The sequence below is a fragment of the Euprymna scolopes genome, chromosome 37 (assembly GCF_053919585.1).
Source record: "Euprymna scolopes isolate OS-2025 chromosome 37, ASM5391958v1, whole genome shotgun sequence".
Taxonomy (NCBI): Eukaryota; Metazoa; Mollusca; class Cephalopoda; order Sepiida; family Sepiolidae; genus Euprymna; species Euprymna scolopes.
Genome location: NC_136518.1, coordinates 35773852 through 35792789, shown reverse-complemented (window position 1 = coordinate 35792789; position 18938 = coordinate 35773852). Strand labels below are relative to the sequence as shown.

General features: G+C 33.2%; 1 protein-coding gene across 1 annotated transcript in view; it reads left to right on the top strand.

Annotated features, from left to right (window-relative positions):
* The window catches only part of LOC145261168 (centrosome and spindle pole associated protein 1-like), a 174948-nt gene extending 159468 nt beyond the window's left edge, over window positions 1-15480 (top strand). The window contains exons 37-38 of the mRNA XM_080119490.1: window positions 1635-1698; window positions 15235-15480. Of these exons, the coding sequence (XP_079975616.1) occupies window positions 1635-1698; window positions 15235-15268 (98 nt within the window). The 3' untranslated portion in view covers window positions 15269-15480. The remainder of the gene's footprint in view (window positions 1-1634; window positions 1699-15234) is intronic.
* The last annotated feature ends 3458 nt before the right edge of the window (window positions 15481-18938 follow it).

Sequence of the window (18938 nt, the reverse complement as noted above, 5' to 3'; positions counted from 1 at the left end):
CTACTTCTCTGTATTTCCACTCTTTATATCTTTCTCTATACCCCCCCTCTCTCCTCCATAAAAAAATCACGTTTATATACATTAAAAAAATATATATTTAAATGCCAGGGCAAAAAATACAATTTCACACCAAAGGTTGATGTTCACTTTAAATGCCAACCTCCTCCCCTTCCTAACAAATTTTGTTCGTTTTGATCCTCAAAAGAATGAATATTATAAAAGCAAAAAAGAGAATGCATTCTTAAATAACCACAAAACACATAGTCACAGTTTCTAGAAAATTTATAAGTGTGTAGTAAATAAAGGGCAATCAATAATTTCTACATATCCAACAACCACGGAGTTGCTTAGACAGCAGTTGAGAAGGCTGAACTGCTTTCCCAGTGATTCGCCTCCAACTCCACCTTAAATCACTCCACATACGACTCACTTAAAAATGTCCGTATACAAACTAAAGCTACAATTGAAATAGAAATAATTCCTTCTCATGTCCATGATATCATAAAAATCTTAAATATCTGATCTCATCCCTCCTATACTAATAAAAAGTACTCTGCTGACCAAATCCTTGTACTCTTCAAATTCTGTAACAAATGTCTTGCTGAACCTTGCTTCTCTGATATCTGAAAAATTGCCTCTGTGGTACCAGTGTACAAGAATTCTGGTAAAATAACTGACCCGCTCAATTATTGCCACATCAGTCCCCCCCCCACTTCTTCATTAAAGTCATTAATTATTTAAGCACTAGTCCACCACCTCACAAAAACTAATCTTCTCTCTGACCGACAGTATGGATTTAGGAAAGCTTATGATACTGCAAATATTTTAAGTCATCTCTGAACGCATATACCATGCACTGGATAAAATTGAATCTAAAATGGGTATAGTTGCTGATGACACAACACTCTATAAAATTTACAAGTACTTTATTGGAATGTACTTTGATGAACTCATTACACTTGTACTCCCATTGGTGAACATACCTTCAACAAACCTTTCTAGCAGCAAAATCACTTTTTCACTGTTGAAGTTCGTAGATACCTAAAAGCCTTCTGCTCTAATAGTTTATTCCATCAAATTTCTAAGCTTTGGAATTTCCACCCTGTTTCGCTCAATGTACTAACATGCAGAAGTTTAAACGTGATGTGAACACATATCTCTATCATCTCCTCACATGGTCCTCTGTAGACATGGTCCTAAATATCCAAGTGGCTCCCAAATAGCAATATGCCTTGTTTGGGGTGAACAAGAGTAAACAAGAAAAAATATAGGTTTATATTCCGTCCAAAGTAATTGTGGAAAATATATCAGTTTTCTTAATGTGTCTTATGTAGTTTCTGACTTTTATGTGGATACACACACCCGCAGGCAGATGAGTTTTAACACTTGCAGAACTTGCAAAATCTTAACTATGACTCTGATTCCTTTTCCCTCTAATCCTAAGATTGACCCATTAACTTGCCAACAACGTGCTCAATTTCAAGAACTGAACTCATAAATCCAGATAATATTTGAAAGTAAGAGTTGAAATTAATTCCTTGCTTTGAATAAAATAATTCCACAGGGAGCTTTAGGAATGGTAAATGGGGTGTGACTGTATGTGATTCTAATTCATTAGTCATTCTCTTTTGCAGATGGCGTTTCCTTAACAGAACCGGAAGACATCTTGGATAAATTCATGGCAAAACAAAACAGGAGGTTGAGTATTTAATTCTTTTTTACATATGTCATTACAAAATGTGTCATTACAAAATGTGCCATAAAAACAGGGGAAAAAATAGCAAAATTAAATGACATTATTGAAGACCATTTGAGGAAATTTAAAAAAAAAAATATTTTTTGAATTGTTTTATTTAAACACTAGCCTGACAGTCCGGCATTGCCTGGGTGATTGGGCGGGTGTGTTGAGCAAACAAAAAAAAATGGTAGTAGGCAGGCAGGTTCGAACCCATACTACAAAGGAGGAAAAGAATGTGAAAAAAAAAACATGATGTATTTTCTGTTGCGTCCATCACCAAACCGGAAGTGACAAAGGTTTAAATTAAGGCTAGTTAATCGAAAAGAGGGAATGACTTTCGAAAATATCAGCAAAAAAAGCGAATCCTCCCTGTAGAGGGTGAAAGAATTAATATTTTTAGCCAATTTTTCAATATTTGTTGCCCAAAGGGTCGAGCTTCAAAACGATACCAATCTCATAAAAATCTGTCGCCTCTGTAAAAGGTTTTAGGCAGAAACATATAAACAGACAGGTGAGATTTATATTATAGATTTCAGGAGATCAATAAAATATGATTTCCTAATGCAGATATGCAATTGAGTATGTATGTGTGTATGGATTGTTCGTGTGCATGTGTGATAGGTTGGCTCACTTTTGCCTGAAAATGAATATTGCTGCATAATTCCAGTTTATTTCTTTTCGACTCCTGATTAAATCTTACCAGTGTATACCAAAAAAAAGTCCCTTCTGATTAATACTAAAATAATTCCAATTTAATATTAAAACTCTACATAAAAAATGGCATTTACTTTGAAATGCTTCTTTTTCAGAATGATTTTATTTTTAATAAAATATCTTATAACAAAAATATATTTAGTTTTTACTGTGAATTTTTTTTAGTCAGAATGGTTTTATCTATATATAAAATGGTTTTATCTATATATAAAATGGTTTTATCTATATATATAATGGTTTTATCTATATATAAAATGGTTTTATCTATATATATAATGGTTTTATCTATATATAAAATGGTTTTATCTATATATAAAATGGTTTTATCTATATCTATAATGGTTTTATCTATATATAAAATGGTTTTATCTATATATAAAATGGTTTTATCTATATATATAATGGTTTTATCTATATATATAATGGTTTTATCTATATATAAAATGGTTTTATCTATATATAAAATGGTTTTATCTATATATATAATGGTTTTATCTATATATATCATGGTTTTATCTATATATATAATGGCTTTATCTATATATATAATGGTTTTATCTATATATAAAATGGTTTTATCTATATATATAATGGTTTTATCTATATATAAAATGGTTTTATCTATATATATAATGGTTTTATCTATATATAAAATGGTTTTATCTATATATATAATGGTTTTATCTATATATATAATGGTTTTATCTATATATAAAATGGTTTTATCTATATATAAAATGGTTTTATCTATATATATAATCGTTTTATCTATATATATAATGGTTTTATCTATATATAAAATGGTTTTATCTATATATAAGATGGTTTTATCTATATATATAATGGTTTTATCTATATATAAAATGGTTTTATCTATATATATAATGGTTGTATCTATATATAAAATGGTTTTATCTATATATATAATGGTTTTATCTATATATAAAATGGTTTTATCTATATATATAATGGTTTTATCTATATATAAAATGGTTTTATCTATATATATATATAATGGTTTTATCTATATATATAATGGTTTTATCAATATATATAATGGTTTTATCTATATATATAATGGTTTTATCTATATATATCATGGTTTTATCTATATATATAATGGTTTTATCTATATATAAAATGGTTTTATCTATATATAAGATGGTTTTATCTATATATATAATGGTTTTATCTATATATAAAATGGTTTTATCTATATATATAATGGTTGTATCTATATATAAAATGGTTTTATCTATATATATAATGGTTTTATCTATATATAAAATGGTTTTATCTATATATATAATGGTTTTATCTATATATAAAATGGTTTTATCTATATATATAATGGTTTTATCTATATATATAATGGTTTTATCTATATATATAATGGTTTTATCTATATATATAATGGTTTTATCTATATATATAATGGTTTTATCTATATATAAAATGGTTTTATCTATATATAAAATGGTTTTATCTATATATATAATGGTTTTATCTATATATATATAATGGTTTTATCTATATATATATAAGGGTTTTATCTATATATAAAATGGTTTTATCTATATATAAAATGGTTTTATCTATATATATAATGGTTTTATCTATATATAAAATGGTTTTATCTATATATATATAATGGTTTTATCTATATATATATAATGGTTTTATCTATATATATAATGGTTTTATCTATATATATAATGGTTTTATCTATATATATAATGGTTTTATCTATAATGGTTTTATCTATATATAAAATGGTTTTATCTATATATATAATGGTTTTATCTATATATGAAATGGTTTTATCTATATATATATATAATGGTTTTATCTATAAATATAATGGTTTTATCTATATATATAATGGTTTTATCTATATATATAATGGTTTTATCTATATATATAATGGGTTTATCTATATATATATAATGGGTTTATCTATATATATAATGGTTTTATCTATATATATAATGGTTTTATCTATATATATAATGGTTTTATCTATAATGGTTTTATCTATATATAAAATGGTTTTATCTATATATATAATGGTTTTATCTATATATGAAATGGTTTTATCTATATATATATATTATGGTTTTATCTATAAATATAATGGTTTTATCTATATATATAATGGTTTTATCTATATATATAATGGTTTTATCTATATATATAATGGGTTTATCTATATATATATAATGGGTTTATCTATATATATATATATATATATATAATGGGTTTATCTATATATATATAATGGGTTTATCTATATATATAAAAATCTATATATATAAACAGCAAAAGCGGCGCACACATTTTTGTATGTCCAGCAAAGGCTTTTTTGGCGGGGTTCTCCGGGGGTTTACTATTTCTTAGAACTGTTTAAATACCTCCTAGATCATAAGTATGATTTGCGAAGGGACGTTGTGTCTAGATTTATTTTGATCGACTTTTATAAAATTCACACTATTTCGTTGTGTCGCATGTTTGTTCGGCTTCTTAGTATAAAGTATAACTAATGGAGCGAAGGTAATTACCATGGCCTTCTCACCAGGGATGTCCAGAAAGCAAATCAGCTTCGATCAATGCGATGAAAACCGTCATATCAGACAATTGCTATTCATTTGGACACTCCTCTTTTTTATGGGGAGCTAGTTTTCCCCCAAGAAAACCAAAAAAAACTGCCTCGCAGCAAAAGTTAAGTGTGGGATTTCATCTCCCCTATGGCTTGATGTTTGACCTCATTAAATATACGCACACCTGTAACGTAACTTTTTAATCATTTGATTTCATCCACTCTCATTCCACTGCCTTCGTAGCATCGAGGTAAGTTATCACACTTTTTTTTTTTTTCGCTTTCGCCTCAACGATTCAGGTTTGAATCTACCTTGCTCTCAAACCTTTTTTCTTTTACATTGACAAACACTTGGATAACGCTGGGCACCCCCGCTAGTCTATATATATAAAAGGCAAAACAGGCGATGGATTTTTACAAGATCGGTATCATTTTGAAGCTCAGTCCTTCGGACGACAAATATCGAAAAATTGACTCAAAACATTTATTCCTTCATCTTCAACTGAGATTTTTCTACAGGGAGGGGTAGCAAAAAATTGTTCCTTCATGACAATCTAGCCAAATACGCATGTGAAAAAGACATTTCTTGAATTAGTTAAAAATTATAAAAAGCAACCTAAATTTAAATTAGTTAAAAATTATAAAAAGCAACCTAAATTTAAATTAGTTAAAAATTATAAAAAGCAACCTAAATTTAAATTAGTTAAAAATTATAAAAAGCAACCTAAATTTGAATTAGTTAAAAATTATAAAAAGCAAACTAAGTTTTAATTAGTTAAAAATTATAAAAAGTAACCTAAATTAGTTAAAAATTATAAAAAGCAACCTAAATTCGCTCACGCGGTCAAGTCATGATGGTCAAAGTGGCAACGTTGTTATCTTTAGATTGCAGGTTCGATTCGTGATGTCAGATAAAGTTTTTTTTTCAACTTTTAATATCGAAACAGGGTTATTTGTACCATTTTTTTTTCTATCATGTTTGCAGATTTTTTGTTTTTCCGATTTTTTTAAAGAAGTTTTAACATCGTTCACTTACACGTTCATTTTTTTTTTTTTTCATCACACTTGCTGTTTTTTGTTTTTCCGATTCTTTTAACATTGTTTTTTTTTATATATAATATTTAAACAGGGTTATTACTTTGCTTATTCTTTATTTTCCATTTTGTTTAGATTTACCCCCCCCCCACACACACACACACACCTCCAAACACCCAGGCAATGCCGGGCACCCCTGCAAGTCTAATATATAAAAGGCAAAATGTGTGTGTGTGTGTGTTTGTATGTCTCATAAAAACTTTCCACACACGCAACAGATCCTCATGAGATTGGTATCAATTCGAGCTTGATTCTTCGGACAACAAATATCGAAAAAGTGACCCAAAACATTCATTCCTTCACTCTCAACTGGGCAGTTTTGTACAAGGCGGGGTCGCTTTTTTCACCGACATTTTAGCAAGTCATCATCACCGTTGGATTGACTATGCTTAATTTCAATGTTCTTGACTTCCGTTTGTTCGATGGAAACATCGGCTAAAGCGTTACGATTTTTTTTTTCCTTCGTGTTACGGGTTCAAGCCTGCCTGCCTACTACCACTTTTTTTTTTAACACCTCTCTTCATCCAAACTGCCTACTGTTGTTTTAATCACCACCATCACGCCCGCTGCTACCACTTTTTTATTCCCCTCCCCAGGGATTTCCTTACTAAACCTCCACACACCCGAGCAATGCCAGGTACCCCCACTAGTATATTTTGCAAGTTTATATAAAGAAATAGTCTTTACTTTTAAATATTTTTTAAAATAATTTTAATAAAAATATACTTTTTTAGTCTTTATATTGAAATGGTTTTTATTACACATAATAAAAAAGATTACATAAGAATTATGTAAGTATTAATTAGAAGGGACTTTTCCTCAATATACACTGGCAAGTCTTGGCAAGAATTCTGCTCAGCAGAAAGTGGAACTTAAAAATTCATGTCACGTTCGTGTCACCTTTCACACACATTTGAAAAGGTGACGTCGTCCAATTAGCAAAGATGATTGGTGATTAATCTGATGATACTACTAAGGTAAATAATTCAAACTTTTTAAAATGAATTGTTCCAAAATCAAATTATGTCACACTATTGACTAAAAACAGTACAATTTTAAATAAATTCATTTCAAAAAGTGAAATTTGTTTTGATTTAAAGAATATTCAGCTGATGATTATTTTTCTATTAAGAAGACATATTTACTGTTTCAAAAATAATTTAGTTGCTATAATTTTAAATCTAATGATGTGAGCAGACATATTCGTTTTATCTAAAGAATATGTAGATGACAAGAATAATTATTTTTATGGAAAAAGAAACAGTAATTTCTTTTTAAAAAGCATTCAACCTGACAAGAATTATTTCAAATTAATATTATTTTTTAACAGTAAATTATACAGGTTGATGTAGAAAGCACCATGGAATTTCTATGGATTTTTTTTTTTTTTTTTAATTGCCACTTTGGTGTAGGGACTACTATCAGGGGCAGCAACTACTGGGGCACTATGTTGGGATTTGGGCAGCAAGATGTCGGTTCACATTACACTTGAACTTCTGCATGTCAGTACAGTTGGGGAAGCAGGGACCTGGAATGGAATTCCAGAGTCTAGCGGTTCTGGAGAAGAAACTACTGGAGTAGAAAGATCTTTTATATCTAGGGATCTCTACTGCATGGGGGTGGGATTTAGCTGCCTGTTAGGTTTGTCGAGGGTGTCTACGTCATTAGGGCACAAGTGTCTGCAGTTCGTCAGAGCATTCACCATTAAAATACTTGTAGAACAGGCAGAGAGATGCAACATTTCGTCGATGGGACAGAGGCTGAAGCTTAGATGCCAGTTCAGGACCTATCAGATTGGCGACTCTCTTTTGAACTTTGTCTAGGAGTGAGAGACCAGCAGCAGATGCACCAGCCCAAATGTGACAGCAATACTCCATACATGGGCGAATGGTTGCCTTATAGAGGTACAGGATACTTTCAGGTGTCAGTAGTTTTCTAGCACGGTAGAGAGAACCTACCTTCTTCGCAGCGGCCCTGGCAATGTTTTCAATGTAATTGTTCCAACTCATGTTTCCTGTGAACGTTAGGCCAAGCAGTTTGAAAGATGTACTCTCAGATAGGGAGTCACTGGCCATTGCTATTGGTGGCAGAGAAGGTTTCTTGTAATTATTGAAGGAAACCAGTTTAGTCTTGGCAGCATTGAATGTGACCATCCATTTTTGTCCCCATTCCACTACAGATTGGAGGTCATCCTCTAGTGTTTTTGCCATTTCTTTAGATGTGTTCATTTGTTTTCCTGTCATGCCTGTTACAGAGTGTGGTGTCATCAGCATATATACACATTTCAGAGGCAGTTTTGTTGGGGAGGTCATTAATAAATATTAGGAACAATAGAGGTCCAAGGATAGACCCCTGAGGCACTCCCGCATTTATATTATATTGTTTGGATGTACGACCGTCAAGGACAACCTGGATTTTTCTCTTGTCTAAGAAGGATTTAATTATGTTAAGTATTCTACCAGTGATACTGTATGATTTAATTTTCCTGAGGAGACCCTCATGCCATACCCTGTCAAAAGCCTTAGATATATCTAGAGCTACCACTCTGCCCTCCCCCGCTTTGTCCAGTGAATGGTCAGAGATTACAGTGAGGATGTCTGCTGTGGAACGGGCTTGTCTAAATCCATATTGTTTGTTAGTCAGAAGTTTAGCATCTGTAAGGTGACTGACTAGAGCATGGTTAATTATGGTCTCAAATATTTTGGCGAAAAGAGGGAGGAGGTTAATGGGGCGATAATTTGATGGGTCAGTTCTTTCGCCAGAATTCTTGAATACTGGTACTACAGAAGCGGTTTTCCAACAGTCCGGAAAGCATGATTCATTAAGGCATTTGTTGTAGAGTTTGGAGAGAACTGGAGCTACTTCGGCTGAGCACTTTTTTAATAGCACAGCTGGGATTAGATCAGGTCCACATGCTTTTGAAGTGTCAAGGTTTTTTATGATAGCATGCACCTGAGCAGGGGTGATTTTTAGATTGTCTAGCGTGGCGTCTGTCTGCAAAGGAAAGTCAGGCAGGGGGTAGTTGGAAGGGTCCAGTGTGGAGTTCGAGGTAAACCAGCTGGCAAGCATATTAGCCTTGTCGGTTACTGAGCAAACAACCTCGTGATTGTTGGTTAGTGGAGGAATTGTTGATTGCCCATTATTTACTACACTGTTGTAGATTTTCCAGAAGTCACGATTTCCTAATTTTTGTGCTTTGATACGTTTTTTAGTGGTTTCAGTAAATTCTCTTTTAGCGGTCGCTATTTCTTTCTTAACGTTACTTCTAACTTCTATATACTTCTGTCTGTTTGAAGTGGACTTATATCGGTTAAATCTGCAGTATGCATGCTGCCTTTGAGCAATGGCAGTTGCACAAGTAGAAGTAAGCCATTGGGGAGAGTGGGGCTTGCTATAAAATTTCTGCATGGGAACATGTGCTTCAATTGCTGTTTTGAACTATTCAGTGGTCTCATTTGCACACTGTTCAGCAGGAAGAGAAAAAAATATTTCCCCATGGGGCATCTCTGATAAGATCTCTGATGGCTTCCCAGTCAGCCTTTTTATAATATCTCGTTGTTTTGAGCACTGGCTCTTCAGTTTTGGGTCTAGGGTGATTTCGACCATTATCACTGCATGATCAGTGTTCCGAGTGGGCTGTCAGCATTTGTTATAAAATCCTCGGGAACTGTGGTCAGAAACAGATCTAGAAGTGATACATGTTGTTCTTGCTGGTCAGGGAAACGGGTTGGAAACGTAACCATTTGTGATAGGGAGTGAGATATCGCGAAGCTATGTGTTGTGCTGCCTGCTGCATCTGTGTGAGTAGAGAATCCAAGCCAGTTTTTGTGGTGAACATTAAAGTCACCAAATACATGTACTTGTGCACTAGTGTTGAGGGAGAGTGCTGTGTCTATGCTGTCAGAGACTTTGTTTATTATGGTGCAGTACTGGGTCGAAGGAGGGCGGTAGAGAAAATAAAAGTAGCTAATGATATGTTGTATGTTTAGTCTAAAGCACATAAAGGCTTGATCGTCCGTTTCTAGGCTTGTTTCTCTAGTCAGGGGGAGGGTGTTACGAATGTAGACTCCAAGTCCGTGCATATGTCTGTCAGAGTCCTTACGGCAGAGTGGGAGATAGCCAGGCATGTTAAAGTAGTTAGAGGGGATGGAGGAGTGTAGGTTAGTGTCGCTTAGTGCTAAGATATCCAGGGTATTTGTTAGGAGAAATGCTTCAACATCAGCTAAATTAGTTCTCAGCCCACGGATGTTAGTGAATGCAAGCCTCAAGGGAGGAGGCAAGTTGGATTTGTTTGTCCCTAAGCCTGGTTTAAGCTTATATTTTGATTGTACTGTCATCATGTTTTTAAAGAGTTTCAGTTAGGTGAGGGGGAGCTGAACAAGAGGTTATGCAGGGTATCAGACATGCAACACAAGTAGACCATTAGCTGACCTTTCTTCAGCAGGACTGTGGCCTCAGGAAAGCCCATCGGGATGAGTGCAGGGTCCCTTTCCATGCACGACATGACACTACAAACATCCCGATATTATACAACTGTTGATGGAGCAGCCGCTCTAAGCGCTACCAAAGAGTTAGGCTCCCTATACTACCAGTCGGAAACAGCAGCCAGGAACTGTCAATCTGGTACCCTCAACCCATCAGAAGAAGGTCACCCCAATCTAATTGCACAGGCATGTGTGGTACTCAAGCACTCCCAAGTGCCCAGTTTTGAGGGGTGGGATGTGTCGGGAGTGGGGAAACGGCATTCATTTCCCTAGACAAGAAACAAGATCTACCACTAAGTGTTTTGTCAATTCACTGTGATAGTGTCTCTGCGTCTGACTAATAGGCAAAGAAGGAGTATGGAAGCTGGGCGTAGACAGAGCCTATCTACTCCTTAAGCAATTTAGGTTTGCAGACCGGTAATTTGTTTCAGTCACCAGCTCTAGGAAGGTTGTCATCCAAGACTGGAGAGGCCTTCCTCCCCTTTGGTTTACTTTCAGAGTTTTCCTTCTCCTAGACGGGTGATCTGGGAAGATCTACTGAGTCCATCAGCCCTGAGAGGGTTTGCTCCGCGCCTGGGTCCTAATCCAGGTATTTCTGCGACCCCGTGTGGTTAGTTAATGTTACAGGGTTAGTTTGTAGAGGTTATATATCGAATGAATAGTTACACTCCTCAAAGTAATTCAGGGACATGCAGTGGAAGCAGTTATGTGAGCAGGCTTGTTAAATAGGTGTTAGTGTGGATTAAGACTTTTACCTTTAGATTTTCCATTTTTTTTAACTTTATGTTAGTTTAGGTACAGGATAATGTTATAGTGTGAGTAGGTATTAGGAATTGAGCTAAGAATTTTTCCCAGTCACTGTATATTTAGATTTAGGAGGGTTAAGATGTAGGTGCAGAACAGTAAGGGTATAACTGGAGGTACATTTTAAGTCCTGGCATATTCTGTATGTATAATTAAGTAAATAGATATTTGACCAAGTTTTCAGTAGATGTGAATAGATAGAAGTTGTGTTAGTGTTTCTACTATTGAAGGGAGATAATTTCAGTTTTCATTTAAGAGTCATCGAGCGTTTTGCATAACAGGGATTACTTCTAGTCTTATATTATACTAAAGCTGAGTTAATCAAAGTTTGTTTCTCTAAGGCTTTTAATCATACAAAATACATGTTAAAATATTCTTTGATTTTTCTTTTATTGAACTATGTTTAACAAAAATCTATTTAAATTGTTCTATTTATTCATAATTTGCAATTTACTCATCAAGCCACCCATTTCTATTATTCTCATCCTCCCTGATTGTATGCTGTTTGAACACCTGGACTCCATTCTCTCTAAAGAACTATTTTCTGATCAACTTGAGAGAATTTTCATGCAAGTTGAAATATCATGCGTGATTTGTTTTTATATTTTATTTTGCATATCCAACATTTTTTCACTCCTTTTCTTGTGTTTTCACTTAATGCCATAACTAGAAAATTCCAGCATTGCTACAAATATAATTTGCTGATTTTTTTATGTCTTCTGATCAGAAGAATAACAAGAACAGCATTCTTTGAAACCCCGTAGAATAAGGACAAAAACGGGGAACTCTGGCAGTGTCCAAATGAATAGCAATTGTCTGATATGAAGAGTTTCCCCCACATTGATCAAAGCTGATTGCCTTCAAGACGTCCCGGTCAGGAAGGCCAGGCAGATGTGTTTGCTTCGATCAGTTTCACTTTATTTATATGAGAAAGATAAACAAATACTGGAAACCAGGGTTTTTTTTAAGCTCAACCAAATAAGAGATGACGTCCGTTCGCAAATCGGAGATATTACAATCTAGGAAGTATAAAGAAAGTTCTCCATAAATGTAACCTTGTTGAGAAGGCAGACAAAAAAAGCCTTTCACGGACATACACAAATGCATGCACTCATTTTGCCTTTTATATAACTAGCGGGGGTGCCCGGCGTTGCCCGGGTATTTGGAGGTGTGTGTGTGTTGAGGGAGGGGACAAATATAAAATAAAAAAAAATGATTAAAAAATTTTTTTTAAGTTTTGGTAGGTAGGTAGGTAGGATCAAACCAGAAGCCTTGAGCCGAAAACCTGACATGTTACCACTCGGCCAGCAAAGGAGAGTAAAAGAAAAACATTAGAATTTATTTAAGGATAAGGTGTGTGAATTTAATGAGGTCAAACAGAAATCCTGGAGTTAAATTTTACTGTGAGGCAGTTTTAGGGGTTTGTTTGCCTAACTTTAGCTGGTTTTGTTTCCCCAAGCTGTTAGGTAGAGGGGAACCAGCTCCCCATGAAAAAGGAGATTGTCCAAATTGAATAGCAATTGTCCTTCTCATCAGAGGGCAGAAATTAGCAAAATGCAGGATAGGATTTTGCATATAAAAGTATTTAATGAAACTACAAGTAAGTCACAGATCTTACTTGGTTAAAGATAAAAAAAAAAAAAACTCTGCCTTTTGGATTATTTTGACCATTTGGAATTTACCCATTGGATTGAAATTTTAAATTTGACCGTTTTGGATTTTACCATTTTTGGATTTTTACCCTTCACCGGACTATCCATTCATGTGAAATCTTTTTATCATTTTTCTTTTGCCTCCTGTTCCCCTTACCTCACCCTTTTTTCTTTAACCAAGTAAGATCTGTGACTTACTTGTAGTTTCATTAAATACTTTTATATGCAAAATCCTATCCTGCATTTTGCTAATTCCTGCCTTCTGATGAGAAGGAGAGTATTTCTTCGGAATTCCGCGGATTAAGGACTATCCACTTATCTTGTGTTTCCTTTTTAAAATTAAATATGTTTTTAACTCTTTTTCAAGATGTCTTTTAACATGTTTTATTAATCATTTGTTCATATATATATATATATATATATATATATATATATATATATATATAATGTGTGTGAATTAAATTCAAGGTAGTGTTGTGTGATGTTTTCCTCGTGCAATAAAATATGTTTATTTTGTAGAGATATTGTTCCTATGTAAGTGTTATACTATTTCTGGAATTTATGTTTCGTTGAAGCAATCTTTGCTTATTTATTCCATCCATTTATACATTTAATATTTATCTCTTTCTGATGATTTGTATGATGGCATCATCGACAATATGCACAATGAAACACGTGGAACACATATAGCAAAAGAAAATATAGAAATTAGTCTATATTTAAAAAATAAAAATATGATTGTGAACTGATTTTTTGTGGTTACTGAAATGAAAATATATATATATATATATATATATATATATATATATATATATATATATACACACACACAACAATACTTGCTAGTATGACATGATTAAGGAAAAATTATGTATGAAAAAGGCTTTATTTAGTTCATATGATGTTTCAATATAATGTATGCTTTTTTTCAGAGGTGTAAATACACAAAGAAACAAGATGATTTTACACTGGTGAGAGGAATAAGGAAAATATCAATTTCTTTTTTTTGTTGTTTTTACTGTTTTATCTAGTGTAATATCTTGTTTTTTTTTTTGCTTTGTTACATGTCAGAGGAAAGACTACATTTGTTTATTTCCAAGCTCATGTATCAAACATAACATCCAAATTAAATATCCATCATTAAAACAAAAAAGTTAACAACAACACATTTATTTACAGTTAACAATTATGAAAGTCAAAAAGATACATTATACAAAACAATAAAAGCTAATTATTCCTTACTCTACCTTAACATCGGTGCATTATTTACTAAGAAAAACCTACATTTTGTGGAAATCCCATGGGAAAATTCTGACAGTGGTGCATTCTTAATACTCTGTATTTTTTTAAGACACAATCAAGGGGAAATAATCAGTGATGCCATAAGAATGAACTACACATTATGCCAAAATATAATATGTGTGCACTTGAGTTTGTGCACTTTCACTACACAGACTGTAGTCGTTCACTCATTGTCTTCATCCAAATTTGATGCTTGGTTTCAAGACTGATCATGGTGTCAATCCTGAGATTTTGGTGTTGTAACAAATGTTTTTTATTCCAAACTAATGAGTTTCAAAACGAGTTACAATATTGTATTTTGTGAAGTTCAAATGATACATGGTTTCTTCATAAAATACAAACTTGTAATGACACAGTCTTTTCAAGCCAAATACAAAACTACAAAGCCGACCTCAAAAGCTAATCTCTTTCTATAACCAACAGAAACCCAAACCTTCCACACAAGAAAAATCTTTATCTCCTTGTTTTTGTTAGATATACAATGACAGTTCTGCTCGGACCACACAGACCACTTGAGAATAATTGGGTAGACATGCAAACTATTGACTGGAGATCTATCAGCTAAAGTATTCATAACTTCTGTGTAATATCAAGTGGTTTTCTGTCTTAATATGGAATCTCGTTTTTACTTTTTCAAAAAAGCATCCAATTTTCTGGATTATCAAATCATGAGTTTTATCCATCATATGTCTGCCATTTGCATGTATTGCAGTTCTGCTAGACATGCATGGTTCACATATTAATTGAATAGAAACTATTTTAAATTAGTTTATTTTTTTCGTAATAAAAATGAGGAAAATACAAATTGTAATTTCTTTAAAAATCTTTTTTTTCTATTATGCTTTTCAGCCCACCAAGTTCTCTCTTTGATGGATTCAATTGAGAAGTCTTCCCTGGCTGCTATTGAACACACTTGTGCCTGGTCTTTCTTACAAGAATAATCGATGCTTTAATTCATAAAAAACTTCATTTTATTACACATATTAAATTATATATAATCAAAAAAGATGACCACCTTGTTACATGATTAGCCATTGATTTCTTTCCGGCATTTATAAAAGTTGTAAAATAAAATAAAATCTAATTTATAATCTATATCGTTTGTTTGTTTTTTGTTTCTTAATTTCTGCAGTTTGTAGCATTGTTCCATTTAGCCATCTTAGTTTCAGTTTTATGAAAAAAATATGTTCTCCAAAAAAAAAAGTTGATTCAGGAATTTAATGACATGTCTGCAAGTTATATTATCTTGGATAACAATATGGAATAAGTGTTATTGTAATTGCAACAGTTAGGAGTAAGTTCAAGAACTTCTGCCATTACTAATGAACTATGAATTAGCATTTTTGACTCGAGATAGATTCCAACGTGTACAAAGTATGATGTGTGGAAATGAAACCTGGCAAGTGAAGGTTGAGAACATGCATTGTGTGTAGAGAAATGATGGGATAATTTTATGACAACTATATTATGTGAGCCTTAAAGACAGGTTTAGATCTGATGATCTCAGAAAAAGATACAATCTGGAGAGTATAGGGAGGCGTGCAGATCAGATTTCTATACAAGTTTCACTTTCATGTCGCTTTATTTCCAAAATCCCATTGCATAGCTTTCAAATTACTTTTTCATCTTTCATTTCAAGAAGTAGAATATAAAGTTTTACAACACTTCTCATATTTTACAGAGAGATTACATTTATGAACTCTTGTAATATGATGATTTGGGGAGGCACCGTTCAAGACCAAAGGGATGCGCTCATGTGGAATCTTTGAGACACCATTGTGACTCTAGTGGGGCATAGTCTTGATGTTAATGATCGACCACAAAAGTCAAAATTATTCTGATAAGTTGTGTGTCTATAGACTTGATTGAGCCCATCAGGACATGCATTGTTTGGAGAGAAATGATATGAGGCTTAATTGTTCTAATGACTTTAGAGATAGATTGAATTTGGATAATATCAGTAGAACAAGATACTTTGATAGTATGACTACATTTGGTTAGTCAAAGTAGAACAGTTAAAGTAAAAGGTTCAATTCACAGGGGAAGTCCGAGGAAACATGGGATAAAGTGATAAGAATGGATTTGCAAGAAAGGAGAATAAATAAAGACAATTTGCAATAATTCAGATCAACAAACTTATTTTGACATCACCTGCAATGTTAGAAATAATGTTGTCAAAGAACCCGAAATCGTTGAATTTTGCAATGGAAGAAATGGAGCAGTTTAATAAGAAATGAATAGGACATTGGTTAGTTTTTTATTGTTCATAAATTATTTTTAACACTCCATTTGCTCCTACTTATCCTGTAGTAGTAGCAGAGAGATAGCAATTACGTCACTTGCCATCTTATATAGAATTGCCTCTCTCTCTCTCTCACTAAAATAGAAAAAAAAAAACGATTGCCTGAGAGACCATTACAGCAAGAGAACTTTGACTTACTTTTAGCTTATTAGCACTCTGTCACTAGCGAATTTTTTCGTGTAACATTCCAGCATTATAGCAATATAGAAAACTCTGATATCTTTTTGTCCAATTTGACTCAAGAGGAGGTAGGGCCTGCAAACAAAGTACTTTGGCACTTTTTGTGCCACACTGTGTACATGGCTGATGAAGTCTATTTTGTGAAGAATAGTTCTTTTCATTGTTAGTCACTTGTCAGAACTTCTTTTGCATGCTTCACTGTTTTTGGTTGGGGTGGGGGGGAGCTTTGTCTTCAGCTGTTGAGATTTGAGTAAAATTTTGTTACTTAAATCGAAGTTGTGAAGAATTCTGCTGCAGCACTGACTGATGCTGTCCAATTGTAATTGTAACCAGTATCAGAATTGAATAACTTTGGATTCTATTCTTTGACCAAAAAATATCATCAAAAATAAAGTTTGCATGATAAGACATTGTATTTTTGCCCTAAGATAATATTTTAAGAGACCTGAAATAAAGCGATGGACAGCGGAAATTCCTCAATAAAGAATGATGTGTGCATTGAATGCAGATTCCTGTTCAAAAAGCCAGTTCATTACTTCATCTAAATTCTATCTATTCTGATCAGTGCAGTACTTTATAATTCGCAAGCATATACACAATCAGTCAAAAGTATTTTGCTCCCACTATTTTTTATTTCTCATCTGTTTCAATTCATTTAAATATTGGATTTAGGTGTCAAAGAGTTTCCTATTTTTCATTCAACACTCCTGCAAATTCACTCCTGAAATATTTCTCTCACTTTATATCTCTCTCATCAGACTACTGTTAGTATATGGTCTTTAAGCCTCTGCTCCACATCTAATATACGATATCCATCACCTGAAAAGAATTCAATGATTGGCTATTAAGTAGAGGAGGGATTGAATTTGCCCTACGAAAGTTGACTTGAAAAGCTTTTCTCCCTTGAGTGCTGATGACGAATGCGGTGATCTCATTTTGATCGACATCAAATAACATTTATCTCAGACTAAAAATTTACAATATTAATGCTCGTCTCTCAACATGTAACAGACAACCTGATTTCGTAATCAACTTTTGTTCATTCATCATTTTCAATTTTCTCGTGTAATTTTACTGGTCATCAAATCGAAAGGCGGCAGCAGAATTTAAAAGAAATGTTCTTGTAAAAATTGACCAAAAAGTAGCATCAAATAATCATGTACACAACAAGGGAGGGTTCCCATCCACACACACACACACACACACACACACACACACACACACTGCGAACGTTGCTCTTCAATTAATAAGAGAATAAAAGAAAACTCGAAGAAATGCAGTGAATATAATTGTTATTGGTGCAGAATATGGAATTTGAAAACTGTTTCCAAATACTGCCTGGGTGATGTGTATATTCACATAGTTCTAAAGCTGTTAGACAATGAATAGTTGGGCATACTGGACTTTTATTTAATTTAAAAATTTGGTGAAAAAAGCAAACATAAGCATTGCTTTTTTATATTATTGTATATTGGGGGTAATCCCCCAGTATATAACGGCACTAGAATGCATATGTAATATTGTCGGGGGTTCTGCATGGCATGGAAGGGTATATAAAAGAGGTATGTATAAACGAGGAGATCAAACCATGTACATGTTATATAGTCGTCTATGTAATGCCTGTTGTGTGTATGTGTGTGTGTGCATTTTTAACACATAATAAACAGATATAGATACCTTCAACAATAGTTCAACAAACGAGACAAATAGCACTATTGTCTACTTGCCCAGACATGCGAAGGACATACCTTTTTGTTCAAAACCATCACTGTATTGTTTCAGATACGCTTCTGAAAATGTAAGTCATTTTCTACTCAGACAACCAAATTGTTTTTCCACATTTACATTTATTCCTATTGTGACCTTTTGTATGGGGTTGCACGCTATTCCCTTTTCATGGATTACATATTACTGTCTTTCCAGCTGAATGCTTCCATAGCTGAACGATTCCCAACCAGCTGAGAACATGCCTGTCCTGTCTACTCCTTCCAACTCATTTGCTCAAGACTCCTCTAACTTACTCCTAACTTGTCTGTATATATTCAAACTAATTCATTTGTGATTAACGTCA